The sequence below is a fragment of the Phoca vitulina genome, unplaced genomic scaffold (assembly GCF_004348235.1).
Source record: "Phoca vitulina isolate PV1807 unplaced genomic scaffold, GSC_HSeal_1.0 scaffold11, whole genome shotgun sequence".
In the NCBI taxonomy this organism is placed as follows: Eukaryota; Metazoa; Chordata; class Mammalia; order Carnivora; family Phocidae; genus Phoca; species Phoca vitulina.
The window spans coordinates 2,350,107-2,366,403 of NW_022589714.1; the positions used below are offsets into that span (position 1 = coordinate 2,350,107).

General features: G+C 41.8%; 1 protein-coding gene across 10 annotated transcripts in view; it reads left to right on the forward strand.

Annotated features, from left to right (window-relative positions):
* Nucleotides 1–16,297, forward strand: part of BACH2 (BTB domain and CNC homolog 2) — a 350,588-nt gene that overhangs the window by 272,168 nt on the left and 62,123 nt on the right. For all 10 annotated transcript variants that reach the window (XM_032409268.1, XM_032409264.1, XM_032409265.1 and 7 more), the window contains one exon: nucleotides 696–950. In XM_032409268.1, the coding sequence (XP_032265159.1) occupies nucleotides 708–950 (243 nt within the window). In that variant the 5' untranslated portion in view covers nucleotides 696–707. The remainder of the gene's footprint in view (nucleotides 1–695; nucleotides 951–16,297) is intronic.

A 16,297-nucleotide genomic window follows, 5' to 3' on the forward strand; every position in this document is an offset into this window, starting at 1 on the left:
TGATATATTGTGTTTCCTGAAAGAGGATGTATATCAAGTCTGCTGGGATAATGACAGCACAAGTCCACTTCTTTTCAAGAGCATTTAGTGAGCAACAACAGCATTCCGTTGGTTGTGCTTTGTCCTGAAGCGGCGGAGGGCAATTGTGATAGCTCGCTCTACCGATGCTGTAGTACACATACCGTTTACTTCACTTGTTCAATTATGTATTGTGATTAGGTATTTACTCTGCTTGGCATCTTAGCCAAACGTCAACCTAGGAGTTTACGTGTACTTTGTCAAGAGAGGATAGTAAACACTTCAAAATGATTCATTTCCCCTTAACACAAAGCTCAATCAATACTTGAATCGGGACCATGTGTATGTGGAAGTTCCTTTTTCAGTCGGATAGCAAAATCAAAACTACTAAATCTTAGAGTACCTATATGTTTTAAATGTTTTGGGTGTTTCATTAAGGGACCTGGCTTTGTTTCCATGGGGTAAAAGGACGCAGTAAAAGGAAAGATAAAAGTCAGCCATTGAACATGAATTTCCAGGTATGTTTTCTGAGCTCATTGTGCTGAACATGAATATGCTAAAGGACAATTCTCCTTTTTGCCTGGCTCATGGCCGTGGGACGCAGGAACTGTGACATTCTTCTCACCTTCTGTATCTGACTCAGGTAGCTCTGGTGACCCCACCTTTCTCTCTTTCAGGGTGTGAACGGCATGTCTGTGGATGAGAAGCCTGACTCCCCCATGTATGTGTATGAGTCCACAGTCCACTGCACCAACATCCTCCTGGGCCTCAATGACCAGCGGAAAAAGGATATTCTCTGTGACGTGACTCTGATCGTGGAAAGGAAGGAGTTCCGGGCCCACCGGGCTGTGCTGGCCGCATGCAGTGAATACTTCTGGCAGGCGCTGGTTGGACAGACGAAAAATGACTTGGTGGTCAGCTTGCCTGAGGAGGTACGGTAGTTTGGTTTGTTCGTGTGGTTGCTCATGGAGGTCTATCAACCTGTAGACAGTTGGCTAAGTAGGAGCTAAAAGGTGGACCCTGGGCCCCATTCCTGCTCAGGGGCTGATGTCCAAGTCACCAACACTATTAGGTTTGCCGCAGAGCCAGTTTCTATCTGATGCACTTAAAATCTCAGAGGCATGAATCTGAGCAGAGCATCTTTGTCGGGGAGCCTCACCTCACCTGTGGCTCACAGCCACTTGTAGTTTCTGGTTCACTTACTCTTCAGGTTTTGAGTAGGACAGCAAAAGTTTGCTACAGTCCTAGATGTGGGATCTGAGTCACTGGGACTGTGGCTATGATTTTTCTCTTTCAGATGGTTGAAGGAGCACTTGATTTCCCTTGAGAGTAAAAGAATGAGAGTATTCACAGCACCTGCCTTGCTTGGGGGGAAAAGTAAAAGCAATCAGTAATTTTCACAGTTAATATGGTAGGATTCTAAGAAGTGCAAACTTGCTTTTCTCACCATTGTTGAAAATACCCTACTCATGTTTCTTAATTACTTCAGTGAGTACAGTTGTATCTGTGCTGTAGGGACACTAGTAGCTGGACCTGTTCTGTTGAGAGTTGACATCCATTCAGTTGGATGGCCTAAGCTGCAGGAACTTAAAAGATGGGCTTCATAATGACAAAACATGAAATTGGTCACCCTTTGAACTGTGTATACAATTCCTCTATTTCCATCATCTTCGCTCCCTTTCATTTACATGGGACCAAGGGTAACACTGAGCGGCCTTACCCGTGTGTTCAGGTCCAGAATCTTTCATTGTGCATCTATGCAGTGTGTAACACTGGGGCCACCACCAGCTGTTGTGCAGGCTGTGCACTGCAACACTGGGGCCACCACCAGCTGTTGTGCAGGCTGTGCACTGCACAGTCCCAGAGCTACAGCTCAAATCTATAGTCTGTGCGACTGGAGCCCCAGAGTTGGGCAGTGGCCCACAGCACCTCTGAAAGACAGCAGAGACCCCATGACCCTGGTGGGAGGTGCTAATAGTACCACTAGCATTAAATCCCAGGGGTCACAAACCCAAATGCCTGCAGAGGCCTGGCAAATAATAAAAATGAATAAAGCAGGATGCGTATAAGACACTAGGATGAGGTGGGGCAAGCACCTGCTCCACAGAAAGGCATCCAAATTCAACATAAAAAACAAATATGCAGACAAGTCACAGGGGTCGGAGGGGGTCACCAGATCCAGTCCCTTGTTAAACAACATCTACTGTTAGCCCTGCAGAACAAGGGAGAGGCCATCTAAGAGTGAGGATTGCATAAGCACTCAACATTTTCACATTCTTCTTCTTTTTTATGTACCCACATGAAAGGCTCCAGTACCACACTCCTCACACCCCTAGGAATTAGATAACTAGAAAGATCCCAGTACCAGAGGCAAAAGGACAAATCGGTTGCAGATAATGTACTCAGGGCTGGTGTAGGGAGGGAAACTTATGTATCAACTAATGTGGGAAGGGCAAGGAATGGCAGCTGTGGTGTGATCCTGAGCTGGATTTTCCTCATCTACGTCAATGGGCAAATATTTAACCTGTCATTAGGTGAGATGATAAACATAGAAGTTCTCAGCATGGTCTCTATCCCATAGTAGGCATTCATCAAATGTTAAGACCCCTTCTCCTCTAGATGGGCAGCAAGAATGCCTTTGCAGTTTATTCCAATTCTGGAATTCTCTGGAAATATTTGGAAACTTCCAATTATCCAGAATGATCTCGGGGAGAGGATGGAGCTTATAGTTTATTTATTATCTGTATCTGTTTGAGAGCTATTTCATTTATATGTTTTTTACCGATTTTCAAAAAAAATCTGTTATATTAAAATATATTTAAAATGAAAATCATATTTTATGTAATTTAGTCTCTCTTCAGTGACTATTGGCCCCATCTTGAGACTTCCTGGACCGTGTGCCTAAGCCCTGGCCTGCCCCCAGTTAGCTCTGGGATCCTGATCTAGTCACTTAAACCCCTCTCTGAGCCCTAGTTTCTACCCATAAAAACCCCTAAAACTCTGAAGTCCTTGAATTATTTATCATAATACAATACCAAGACAGTAAAATTTAAAGGAAACCAGAATATAAATGCATATGGCATAACTAAAAGTTTCTTTAGGTCAAATCCCTGATAATCACTTATTTCCTTGGCATTTAGGGACTCTTTTTTTTTTTTAAAGATTTATTTATTTATTTGACAGAGAGTGCAGAGGGAGGGGCAGAGGGAAAGAATCTCAAGCAGACTCCCCGCTGAGCACAGAGCCCTACTCAGGGGCTTAACCTCAAGATCCTGAGATCATGACCTGAGCTGAAATCAAGAGTCGGATGCTCAACCAACTGAGCCACCCAGACGCCCCAGCATTAGGGGCCCTTTAAAGCAAGAGGCACACTGAATAGACATCACACAAATATCTGCTATTTGGCCTTTTTGCTTTGTTTGTGTTCTAACTAAGTGGGAATTTGCAATGTGTTGATTTTCTTTCTTCCTAGTCATATAAAATGATTGCTATTTCTACATTATCTACACTTCCAAACCATTAAAACCTGGTGCTCAGGTATGTGAAACCTTCAGATATAACCAGATCTTTTTTCCTTCCTATGAAACATAAATTCATATTGTCAGTAACCCAGCTTTAAGTATCTTGCTGATGGAGCATGCAAGCCAGCCACAGTGGCATTTTCCTTTGTGGGCCTGTAATTGTTTCTGAGGCCTCCTTCCAAGAGCCCACTCCCTCTGCTCAGAGCACCCTCCTGTGGCCCCAAGTGCTAAGCATTGTTTTTCTCTCCATGTGTGCACACTAAAATGTCCTTGCAGGCTCTAGAGTCATTGTCCCACTTAGCTCAGTGAATGACTTTAGAATTTGAATTAAGTAGTGAATAAGCAAACATCCCAAACATTACCATGGAAAGTAGCTGCTTGGAATTAATTGGCATTTGGCTCATATGATGTAAGAAAAAAGATTTGCACCTGGGTGACTCAGTCAGTTAGGCGTCTGCCTTTGGCTCGGGTCATGATCCCAGGGTCCTGGGATTGAGTCCTGCATCGGGCTCCCTGCTCAGCGGGGAGCCTGCTTCTCCCTCTCCCTCTGCCTGCCACCCTGCCTACTTGTGCTCTCACTCTCTCTCTTTCTGTCAAATAAATAAATAAAATCTTTAAAAAAAAGAAAGAAAGAAAAAACATTTGATTAGCTCCTTGGAAATTTTTAAACCCCATCATTATCCTGTCACCAAATTCAAATCAACTTCTGGTTTGTCCCGGCCTTGTTCACACTTGGCTCACCTCTACACTTCCTAGCCAGCCTCTGTGCTTCTCAGGGGGCCCTCATGGCTGAGTCTGAAAGCTCTTTCTTGGACTATGAAACTTCCAGACACATACTGCTGCCTGTCCCACTCCCCTACTTGGTCAGTTTACACCAAACCCAGCTCTGGTATCTAGTTGTCCAGTTGTGCAGTTCTACCCCAAACTCCTGACTCCCAATGGGCAAATCTCTTACTAGCAAATTAGAGCCACTCACAGTGCCCAATATAGCCTCTAAACTAAAAGGGAGCGAAACAAAAATAGAGGCCTCCTTCTGGAAGTCAAGGAGTAATGGAAATGTCTTGCTCTTTTTTTTTGTTTTTTCTTTTCTGTTTTTTTTTTTCCTAAAATGGAATTACAGTCCCTAGAGTTTATATGACTTGAGTATTGGCTCCCTATCGAAAAACACACCCAAGAATGTGTATCAGCAAAAAGTAAGACGTAAGGCACTGTACTGAGTACTTTCGTTAAATAATAAAACAGATCATTTAGTTTATAATTAGTAAGTCTATTTTGTGCTAAGAGATGAAGAGAAAGTGGTTGACGTGCCAACATTGCAAGGCCGTTACTACACTGCTCATTAGTATTAAAGTTGGCTCAACAAACCTCTCCTTAGCTGTAGTCATGGAGACCGTTTTGGGCTGGACGCCAACCATGCTGGAAATGGCATCACAACCCTGAAGGTCAGTTTTATGGTGTGTCGAGCACAGGGGGCAGGAATGGGGTGTGTTTCCTTAGAAGACATGGAACCCACAGTGGGTTTGCCTAGCAGCCCCAATTACGGGGCTCTCCCAGAATGCCAGAGGAAGAGCAGCTGTTAAGAGGTTATTGCCAAGGTCTGTTATCAAAAAGTCCAAAGATAACACGTATTGGCGAGGATGTGGAGACAAGGGAACCAACCCTTGTGCACTGTTGGTGGGAATGTAAATCAGTGCAGCCACTGTGGAAATAGGGTGGAGGTTCCTCAAAAAATTAAAAACAGAACTCCCAGGGTGACCCAGCAATACCACTTTGGGGTATATATCTGAAAGAAATATAATCACTATTTCAAAGAGATATCTGCACTCCCGTATTCACTGTAGCATTATTCACAATAGTCCAGATGTGAAAACAACTTGTCTATTGACAGGACTGGATAAAGAAAAGGTGCTGTGTGTGTGAATAGTATTCAGGAAAGGAAAGAAATCCTGCTGTTTGCAGCAACATGAGTAAACCTGGAGGACATTATGCTAAGTGCAAGCCAGACACAGAAAGACAAATATTGCAGGATCTCACTGTATGTGGCATCTAAAAAAAGGCAAATGATAGTAACAGAGAGTAAATGGTGGTTATTAGAAGCTTCGGGGAGGGGATGGGGCAAAAGTGGAAATATTGATCAAAGGGTACAAACTTTCAGTTATAAGATGAATAAGTTCCAGAAACATAGGGTACAGCATGGTGACTATAGTTAAAAATAATGTATTATATAATTGAAATTTGCTAAAAGAATGGATCTCAATTGTTCTCACCGCACGCGCGCGCGCACACACACACACACACACACACAAATGATAACCATGGGAGGTGATAGATATGTTAATAGTTTGATTGTAGTAATCATTTCACAGTTCACATGCACATATCAAAACATCTCATTGTATACCTTAAATATATACAGTTTTTATTTGTGAAAACTAAATATTTTTAAAACAAGGAGAGGGTAGAGCCAAAGCTCTACCACCTTTCTTTGGGCTTTACTGCCCATGGTCTTTCACCCTCTAGAGAAGGGAGAGGTTTCATGCAGAGAATAGCTGTTGGCTAGGGGTAAGTATGCCTCCTCAGGTGGACCACATGCTTTCTTAGGTATAAATATATTTCAGACTTTGGCTTGCTCTCACTCTCTATCTCTGTCTTTTGCTTTCTCTCTCTTTCACTTCTCTCTCTCTCTCTCAACATTTTAGGGCAGATCTCATTTTTGCAGTGCTAAACAAAAAGGAAAACTGACCCAGAAGGATTCTGAAGCAAAAGCATTTGTTAAGTCTTCTTCTTCTTTTTTTTTTTTTTTTTTTGTTAAGTCTTAACCACAGGGTGCAATAAAGGGTACAATCTGCAATAGTACTGCCAAGCACAGAGACCAAATAGGAATTATGGAATCTTCTTGATTGAAAGTTTCTAGAGGAGATGAAAGCTGTCAACGTCTCTGGGATGGCTTAGGCCCAGTCTTTGAAAGGAGCAGTAAGATTGTCATGATTATCTTTGGGCAGTGTTTTCGGTGTGTAATACTACAGCAAGTACCTAACACTGTAGCACAAGCTGCCAACAGCGTTCTTAGCCTGCGTGTAACTTTGGGGGAGGTGAGAATTGATGGGAAACAGTAACTGAGGTATTTGGAGAGTGGCATGACCAAGATAAGAAGAACAAAACACTCACCCACCCCAGAGCACAGAGCCAGCCCTTTGGCCTCCCTCCATTCACCACCTCGACAAAACACTGAAGAAGAGTAATAGGCAAAATTTTAGATTTAAGGAGCATCAGCCATGAGTTGCTGGGAAAACCACAGTTTGAACCTTGGCACTAACCACATCTAAGGTCTTGACCAAGCCAGTCAGCCTCTTTGGGCTTCTGTTTCCTCATTCATTTTTTCATTCATTCAACAAATATGTATCAAGGCCCTGCTATTTACCAGGAGGCACTGTTCTAGCTACTGGGTGAACCTAGGGAACAAAACTAAGTTTATATTCCAGTGGGGGAGAAGGAGGAGAGACAGAAAATAAATATAATATGTACTTGGTTAGATACCATTGAGAATAAAACAGAAGGGGGCTAAGGAATGTCAGGGCCCTGCAATTTTAAATACGGTGGTCAACAATGACATTGTGTGGTGACAGATAGTCACTTGTGGGGAACGTAGAATAATGTATAAATTTATTGAATCACTATGTTGTACACCTGAAACTAAGGTACCATTGAGTGTCAACTATACTCAATAAGTAGATAGATAGATACATAGATACATAGATACATAGATACATAGATAGATAGGATGGTTAAAAAGGACCTTTTCAAGGGGATGACTTTGGCTAGAGACTTGAAGGAGGTGAAGGAGCCAGCCATGCTGACATCTGGGTGGTCTAGGCAGAAGGAATAGCAAGGAAAAGCTCTGAGGCTGGAATGGGCCTGGCATGATTGACATACTGTAACAGAATGAGCAGGTGGTAGGATGGGAGGGGGCATGTCACGTAACAGGACCAGGCTGTGCACCTTTTAGAAACATTACCTTTTCTTGGAATGAGCTGGGAGGTCATTTGGAGGGTTTTGCAGATCATTTTGACTGCTATATGAAAATAGACTGAAAGAGGGACGCCTGGGTGGCTCAGTCGGTTAAGCGTCTGCCGTCGGCTCAGGTCATGATCTCAGCGTCCTGGGATCAAGTCCCACATTGGGCTCCCTGCTCAGTGGGAAGTCTGCTTCTCCCTCTCCCTCTGCCTGCTGCTCCCCCTGCTTGTGCGTGCTCTCACACGCCACTCAGTCTCTCTCTCTCTCTGTCAAATAAATAAATAAATAAAATATTTAAAAAGAGAGAGAGAGAAAGAAAATAGATTGAAAGAGAGGGCAAAGGCAAAAGCAAGGAAAACATTTAAGATGCTAAGGCAACAACCCAGGCATGACACAATGGCCTAGATCAGAGTGATAGCAATAGAGTGATGATCAGTATCAGATTCTGGTGATATTTTTAAGGTGGAACTTACAGGATTTCCTTATAGGATGGAAGAAGAGAAAGGAGTTAAAGAGAACTCCAAGGTTGGGGTCTGAGCTGTTGGAATGGGGTTGCCATTAACTGGCATTGGTGAAGACGGGGAAAAGTAGGTTTCAAGTGGTAAGAATGGGAATAAGAGTTCTATTTCGTACACATTACGTTTGAGGTGTGTGTTAACATCAAAGTAGAGATGTCTGGTACACAGTAGGATATGCATGGTTAGAATTCATGGGACAAGTTCAACCTGGAGATAGAAGTTTTAATACCAGATTATTGGGGATTCCGAAAGGCATAAGACAAAATACAATCATCAAGAGAGTAAGTGTAGATAAGGAAGGAAAAAAAAAAAAAAGAGGTCCCAGGATTGAACCTTGGGGCTTTTTAGAATTAAGAAGTCAGAGAGATAAAGAGGAGCCAATGGGGTAGACCAAGAAGGAACAGCCATTGAGATAGAAGGAAAAGCAGAAATACATAATGTCCTGAAAGCCAGGTAAAGAAAGCATTCCAAGGAGGAGAGTTAATAACTATGTCAAATGTTGCTAATAGTCAGCTCAGATGAAGGCTGAAAATTGACCATCTAGCAGATTGGAAGCCATTTGTGATTTCATGGAGCACTTTTGGGGGGAGCAGTGGGATGTAAAAAAAACGTAATTGTGTTCTAAAGAGAATGGAAAGAAAGGAATTTAAAAGCTAAGGTAGGCTACATTTTTTAGGCTTTTTGAGTTAAAGGGAGCAGAAAAATGGGCCAGCAGCTGGAGGGAAATGGTGTTAAAGATTTCCTTTGTTTTGTTTTGTTTTGTTTTGTTTTGTTTTGTTTTGTTTTAAGTGGGAAGAAATTTGTTTTTCATGTTTTCACTCTGTGGTAAAGATGATCAGTATTCACCCACATCCAATTTTCTTCTCTTTCCTGGACACACAGGAAGACCAAATTTACAATCAGGCATGCTATGTAACTAGATGTAGCCAAAGAAACATGAGTAGAAGTCATGGGTCACTTCTGGTCTGAGACAGTTAAAAGTAGGTATGAGTTCTTCATGTTCTTTCCCATCCATTTAAGCGGTGTCAGAGAACTCCAGGAACTCCGAGATGTTGGAACGGTAGCCCAGATCCCTGAGTCACTGCTGGAGAAGAGCCATGTGATTCAAATCAGACTCCGACATGAATGAGAAATGAGCCTTTATGTTAAGCCATTGAGAGTTGGTGTTTGTTTCCTGAGCACAACCTAGCCCATCCTGACTAAGACTTGGGCTGATGGCAGTGTTGCAAAAGAGAGAGAAAACTTGATAATACAGGAGACAGAAGACCAATTGCTAAATAAATGCCCTTAGGTACTTGAAAGAGGATGGCGTCTACTGAGCAAGTGGGCAGACTCAACTTAGCAAGGCACATCCTTATCTGAAAGTGATCTCTGAGGTCTGACCCTGTGCTGTGGGTTCATAGCCCTTGAACTTTGTAGGTTCCTGCCAGAGGGAGAGAATAAATCCTACTGGTCAGAAAGAGAGGAGAGATGCTTGGATGGAGACGGTAGGGAAAGGCCACGGAGGTGGGAGGCAAACGAGTCAGGAAAGGAAAGAGCCACAGGATTTCTCAAGAGGAGCTAGCTCACTTCTCCTACTTATCTTCATGAATTCTCCCTGACTTTTCAGAAATGGTCTTACAAGAGACGAGAGTTAAAGAGCTGTAGAACCACAGGGCTGTTTGATAACCTAGAACACAAGCAAGTAGTAGACGATTCCGATCATTGCTCTCTCACCATTTCCGAAGGTTTTAGGATTTTGAAAAACATATCTGCATTTAATGACCTCGATTTCAATGTGAGTAGGGAGTAGCAGTCCTGGTGACCAGCCTGACTTGCAGGGCTGCTCTTCAGATTATTGAAATGCGATCTGTTAGGCTCCTTGGAAGGATGGTGCCATATAAACAAGAGGTGCTATTATTCCCATAAAAGGAAAGCACAGTCTTCTCTGATGAAATGGCTCTTACCTCAGAATCCTCATTAAAAGCTCTGGTGCAATTTTCCAGGTTGCATTAGTGAGACTTGGTAGCAGATGAAAAAAAAAAAGCAAATAAATAATAAGTCAAAATATTCCAGGTAACTACTTGCTGGCAAGTAAGAAGTTTTCAAGTCCTAGAATCATGCTGATAATTTTGAAATGCCTAAAGGCAGAACTTATTTATAGTAACATAAAGGTGACTTCCAGCCCTGAAATCTGGGCCTCAGTCTCAAATGGGGGAGTAATAAAGTGAAGCCAAGAAAAGAAGAGCTAATACTATTGTGATTCCATCTCCAAAGGCTGCTCAATGGTGCTGATACAGAGGGAGGGAAATCTGGTGTGGAAAATAGCCACAGCAATAGCTAATTTTAAAACTGAAATGCATAAGCTGTTTCCAAACCTCTTACATTTTTTAAATCCTGAGGCCAGTAAGTCCTATTTAAAGAAACTTAGCAGAAATGCGCTCCTATTTTGGCATAGTAGGAGTTGAGTTGACAAAAACTAAGACATATCTAAAAATTATTTTTAAGTGACCTGATTTAAAGCCAGTTTAAGGGTTCTTTTCACTATACCTATTTATTCCTAGATCATAGGAGATGACCTCAGTAGTCAACATTTCTAAATGGATTTAAACAAAGCCTTTGACAGTAAAGGCATTTGCCTTACATTTTATAAAATTAGTTACCGGCAAATCTATTCATTTTAAACCTCTTCCGTATATATGTATTAAATGTCCCTTACGTTTCTTTCTTTTCCCTATTATGGAGTCTCTTAGCTATTTCAGTTAAGATTAATAATAGCTTTAAAGACAAAGTTCAGAGCTGTAAAGTTCGTCACTTGATCAGTAATCATAACTATTATTTTGTCATATTTAATCATAGAACCCGGGCCTTTAACAGGGTACTTAATTAAACTTTTAATTCATGATAAGAACTTAAATAGCACTGGGGAGAGTTTTTAAAAATTATTTCCACTTCCCATCCAGATTACCAAAAAAAAAAAAAAAAAAGTGTGCTAGAGAAACATCATGGCCGTCAGCCAAGGGTATTGTAGGTCATGCCAACATGAACTGGCAGCAAGCCATTGTCCAATTAGCATGGCTTCATCGTTGCAGAGTAATCACTCTCGAGTAGATGGTTGAGTCACTCATGATGTAGTGGTACTTCACTTGAGCCAGTTCTTCTTAGAATAGGTTTCTTGTTCACTGTTATTACCTGCCCTACTTTGCCAATAAAAGCACAGGACCATTTAGGCTGAAAGCCGAACGGAAGAGAAACATCGATTATGTATCTTGTTTCTCTTTGCTTCCTGAAAACTGAGATTGCAATTAAACAGTGAAATCATGGTGTGTTTTTTAAATGACTTACAAGAAAATACAGTTTCCACACCAAAATACTCAAGAGTTGGAATCCAAGAGTCAGTTTTTATTCTCTCTTTTCTTTGGCAGCTTTAACACTTGGCACAAATTTGAGGATATAAGTAAAGTTACCTAATAATCTTAATGGATTCACATTCCATTCAAAAAGTTGGAATGTCACCAAACTGCTTCAGGTTTCAGTTCTATTGTTGGGGTGTCCATGACATTTCTGTTGGGTGTACAGTTATACAAGCAGAACCTTTTCAAAGAGACCCTTTTTATGGTGAGAACACCTGGATTCTTGGTTGGACAAGATGTAAACCAGGAAATTGATTCAGGAATTTCTTAATAAAATGGATCATATCCAGGCATTGGAGTGATGTGTGGTTGTCAGTAGAAAAGGCTGCTCTTAGAAGCACAAAGAAAGTAAAATAAAATTGTTGGCAGTAATCAGCTAATACCTTACGTTTCTATTCTTGTTTGTTTTAGTTTTTAACCATTAAATCACAGGCTAGATCAAAGGGTGCGTTGTTTTTGCTTTCAAGAGTGGAGCAATTAAATAATGGCACTTTGGGTTTCCTGCTATCTCAGAAGTGTTCTTTTTCCTATTAACTCGGTGCATGTAGTAAAATTTATCACTTTGCCATAGACTTCTAAAATATGTTGACAGTCTCTCTACCCGACATTGGCACCAGCTCCAAGCTAGCTGATGATTCAGTGAGCTTTACTGTCTGAGATGGACTTCTGCATGCAGCCTGGCAAAGACTGTGTGTGAAAAAGCTAATGCATTCAGCACCCTGGGTGGGATGGAGCCAGGCCTCCAACGTGAGCACAGTTTTTGACTGACTGGCAGCAAAAAGAAATACCGGCAGCTGTTCCCAAGCAAGCCAAAGAGTTGGCCCAGGAGTTTTTAAAAAAAAAAAATCTGAGATTTAGCCAACTAAAGATTCCCATGTTTAGAAGAAAATCAGAGGAAGGATACAGAAGGTCACAATTACAGCTGAAGTCGCAACTATCTCATTTTGTCTTCTGCTTTATAAAGTATGGTATTAAATATCATTGCGACTCATTTTTTCTGATTCTTTCTGAGTCTTCATTTTTGCTCCGTTGCTTTCTTTTTTCTTTTTTGTAAGATTTTATTTATTTATTTGTCAGAGAAAGAGAGCGAGCACAAGCAGAGGGAGAAGCAGGCTCCCCGCTGAGCAAGGAGCCCGATGTGGGGCTCGATCCCAGGACCCTGGGATCATGACCTGAGCCGATGGCAGATGCATAACCAACTGAGCCACCCAGGCATCCCTCATTGTTAATTCTTTATTTGCAAAGGCTGCTGACAGATTATTCTTCCTAAAGACAGTATAGAGTGATACCCTTCGGGGGGGTGGCACCAGCAAGCAGAACAGAGTAGGGCGGGGCAGGTCTGTGAGGGCAGTAGCCACACACGTGTAGGCTGAGCCGCGTTGAGTGACGTGGGTTGGAATGAAATTATGTGTGCAAGTCACTTCAGCAATCTGTCTGCAGAGGCCTTCTGACGCCTCACAACTGACCTATTATTCTTGTTTCATTAGTTACAAAAAGAGACGGGTGGGGAAAACAGAACAGTTACTAAAAGGCCAGGAAAATGTCTGCTAAAAGACAGGACTCTCAGGGGTCTTGCCATGTAAAGATGAGCACTCTAGTAGCAGAGAGCTTCTTCCTTCCCAGGAGACACCTTAGACCGTGGGAATCTTCTTTCTACCTAGAGAAGCTGTAGTCACCCAGGAGTTGAACTGTGTGCCCTGTAATAGGAAGGTGGGAAGATTAGGACTGTGGAACATCAGGAGTTAGGGTAAGAACTTTGTAGTGTGGGGAAATTAGTAGAATACTAAAAGGTATTCGAAGCACACCTTTTGTAACTCTGGAGATTTTTTGGGTGACTTAAATCCATCCGATTTACAAGATGTTCATAGAGAGAAATGCGATGACCTTTCAAAGTTCTCTTTAATAAAGTATCTGCATGCCTCCTATTTAAGGTGGTTACAGTAAATGTTGACCAGATGTTCTCACTCACAGAACAGAAGAAATAGTATCCTTGCTACATCTGAGGGATTTCGGCTGTATTAAAGGAGAATTTTATAGCAGTGTAAGATGCTAGACACTGAAATAAGGTACAAAAAAATACAGAATTACCTTCAGAGAAACTGGGGTGTGGATGTGTGGTATGTTTAAAGTAGATATTCAAAAAGACAAGGTGGCTTAAGTAAAGCAGTTCATAGATGCAGAGGAATGGAACACATGACCTTTTCATAGGTCACTTCTTTGGGGGATTAACTTAAAAATATAAGGCAAGATCATTTCCTTCAAAGAGCTTGCAATATTGTTGAAGAATCAAGATAAAACCAATGAAATCAAAGCTGAACAATTTAAGAACATTCATTGTAGCTGCCAAGTTGTGTTGGCCATTGTTTTCCATGTGGGAAAGAACAGGATTTTCCTTTCATCTCCTCTGTGAAGTTTAGACCACCTAAAACGAACACTCACAGGACCGATGGGACTTTCTTGGGGAGCGCATGGAGAGAGACCCTCCAGGAGAGGTCACTGGCATGGCCAAGGCTCAAAAGGAAGCATTCACAGGGCACTGAGGAGCCAGCTTTGGTCAGCACAAATGGCAGGTTTAGGGAAATAATTCAAAATATGGTCAGATTCCATGGGGCCTTAGCATGAAAGAATAAAATTTAGACAAAAGAATTTAATCTTAACCAGATAAGCAATAGAAATTCACTGAAATGTGAGCCAAGAAGTAACATAATGAAAAATTGTTTAAGGAATATCTGTTTAGCAATGGAATGGCTAATGGATAGAAGAACAAACTACTCCAGTAGAGGGCACAGCCAGGAGATCCACCCTGATCCTAGCGTGAGCTGAAAAAGGTCTGTGCCCTGGGGAAAGGACAGGGAGGATGATAGCACCTTCCACAGATCCCAGAAAATTGGATGTGGGAACACACAGGTAGAGAAAAAGGCCATGGAACACTAATATGTATCTATGGTGCTTTACATCTACCCAAGGCACTGAGAGTACAGAACTGAAGAGACAGATCTGAGGAACCCTGGCATGCAGGTGATGGCCGAAATCACCAGGAAGCGATGATCCTCAGAAAAGAGAAGAGAAAAAGGGGCAGGCAGGGACTGAGGTTGACTTCAACACTTAGACCCCCATTGCTGATTTCTCTACAAAAAATGAGGTTTACTCAGGATTGCTGGCTTTCACTTTACCTTCAGTAATTTGGGAAATATTTCATCTCCAACAGTTTATCTCACTGAGGCTATGTACAGAGATGCTTCCTAAATCACCTGTTAGGGAGTATGCCTCCTGAGTGATACTATGAGCATCAGGTCTTACTTAGACCTGCATACAAGGACCCACAAGGAGATGCCAAATTTCTAGAGCACAAAGCCCTTGTCTCAGGGTTTTTGTAATCTGGTATCATGTGTTTTTAAATGCCAGGAACAGATTCAGGCAAAGGTGATCACTTAGGATTTAAAAACATGATGATGAATGTTTGATGGACATTATTGTAGTACAAAGTAACACACAGAGACACCAAGTAACACCACACACACACTGCCTTCACACCTACACAGGCAAGGATCAATCTGAGCATCACTCCTGGTGGGCCAACCAGGTATTAGATGTTTTCTGATGCAAATACTCATGAAATATACATCCTCCCCCAATGATGTATTCAGTGTATAGCTTGACCTCATAAAGCCTTTTATCTAGCTTCCAGTTAGGGGAAAATCAAGCATTAGAGAAATGAGCTTAACAACACCATGAAGGAAGAAGCAACAGGTCAAATCCAGGGGGTGGGACTTTTTACAGGACAAATAGCCTGATTTCTTCAATAAGTTAGTGTCATAAAAATGGGACAATGCTAAATTGAACAAGATTTAAGGGATTTAAAAACCAGATGCAGTATATGGTCCTGGAGTGGTTACTGGTTTGGACAACCAGTTGTATAAATTTTGGGAGGAAATTGGAGAAATTCAAATGTGGTCTAGGTAATTAGATGAAATTTTCTTGAAACGGAAAGGTGGTGATACTTGGAAAAGGTAGACTGGGGAATGATACTCCCAGTATGATCTTGGTTTGGTTAAAACCAATACGTGTGTGTGTGTGTGTAAAGAAAGAGCCATAGGGACATGTGCTAAAATGTTAACAGTAGTGACCTGTGAATGGTAGAATGTGATGGATTTTGTTTTGCTTGCCTGCATTTTCCACTTCCTACAATGTGTATTACATTTCTGTAATAATAAAACCGTTATTTGAACAGTTCAGTGGATAGAAGGGAAGGAAAGAAGGAAGACCAAGTGAAGTATGGAGCATAATATTGGAAGAATAAAACTTCCAATATGATTTTATATATGATTTCAGAGGTTCTGTGGGCTTCATTGTTTTTTTCCCTAAAAGGGCCAGTGCTCTCCCCCGCCCCCCCATGCTTTCTGGTCCCTTCTGTCCAGTACGGGGATCTGCATTCTCCTAAGAAACTCAAGTCCTTCACTTGGGCTGAACAGACTTGTACTCACAGTCTCATTGGTTAAATGAAAACCAACCAAAAAGCAATAGAGGGAATAGATTTCTTCTAGCTCTTTCTTATTAAAAGTTTAAGACCTTTTTTCATATTTAAGTTTACCTTGGTCATTGAAACTTACAGATGCCCTTGCCTTCCTGCGTGTTTTCTAGAGTGACACTTCTGGAAATCACTAGTGTTATTTTAAATGGAAATAGCTCAGATGTTTTCCAAGTCTCTGACCCTGTGCATCCCCAGATAGAGCAGGAAAGTCTCACCCTTCCGTCAAACCTTCTGCAGCTCTGAAGGAAGGAGAGGATGTGAGGAGCTTTCCTGTCAGCCTGGTGTACAGGTACTGAAACTGAA